General features: G+C 69.7%; 1 protein-coding gene across 1 annotated transcript in view; it reads left to right on the top strand.

Annotated features, from left to right (window-relative positions):
• Positions 1 to 824, top strand: part of CHLNCDRAFT_138949 (hypothetical protein) — a gene marked incomplete at both ends in the record, with an annotated part of 6,857 nt that overhangs the window by 5,387 nt on the left and 646 nt on the right. Inside the window, 2 exons of the mRNA XM_005844572.1 lie at positions 246 to 365; positions 621 to 810. Coding sequence (XP_005844634.1) covers positions 246 to 365; positions 621 to 810 — 310 coding nt within the window. The remainder of the gene's footprint in view (positions 1 to 245; positions 366 to 620; positions 811 to 824) is intronic.

The following is an 824-nucleotide window of genomic DNA, read 5'->3' as shown; positions in this document are numbered from 1 at the left end:
TGGGGTGGGGTGGGGTGCGTGTGGGGTGCATACGGGCAGGGCGGGAGGGTGGGTAGATTGCATGCCTGGCTGCATCCAGGAGCGCAGGCTGGTTGAGGGGGAGCCTTTCTGTCCAGGTGTGCCAGGTGGCGCACATGGCGCCTGCCTACACCAGCCCGCCCCACGTGTGTGGACACACACACACACACACACACACACACACACACACACACACACACACACACCAAACCCTCCTGCTCCCCCAGATGGCGGTGCTCATGCTGTTCAATGACGCCGAGTCGCTGGTGTACGAGGAGATTGAGGCGGCCACCTCCATACCCGAGGACGACCTCAAGCGCGTGCTGCAGAGCCTGGCCTGCGTCAAGGTGGGTGGGGGAGGGGCGGCGGGGAGGGATACGCGGCGGGGAGGGAGTGCCGAGGCTGGGGCGGGCGCCAGTCCTGCGCTGCAGCCTGGGCCGGGGCAGCAGGGCGAGGAGGGAGGCCACCGGCCTGCACGGTCGCACTGCTTTGTTTCCCTCGCGCCCCGCCCCTGTTCCCACGCCACGTCACCTCGCACCCCCGCCCCGCCACCCCCGCCATCTCACCCCCGCCACCTCACCCACGCCACCTCACCCCCGCAGGGTAAGGCGGTGCTGCGCAAGGAGCCCATGTCCAAGGATGTGCGCCCGGGAGACCGCTTCTCCGTCAACGACGCCTTCACCTCCAAGTCGTACAAGGTCAAGATCGGCATGGTGACCGCGCAGGTGGGCGGGGAGGGGCGGGCCGCTGGGGGGAGCACCGGGCAGGGCTGCGGGGACTGCGGGGACGGGGGTGGGGTGGAGTGG

The sequence above is a fragment of the Chlorella variabilis genome (assembly GCF_000147415.1).
Source record: "Chlorella variabilis unplaced genomic scaffold CHLNCscaffold_22, whole genome shotgun sequence".
Lineage (NCBI taxonomy): Eukaryota > Viridiplantae > Chlorophyta > Trebouxiophyceae > Chlorellales > Chlorellaceae > Chlorella > Chlorella variabilis.
The sequence above is the reverse complement of the archived record's forward strand: the minus strand, read 5'-3'. Positions and strand labels throughout refer to the sequence as shown.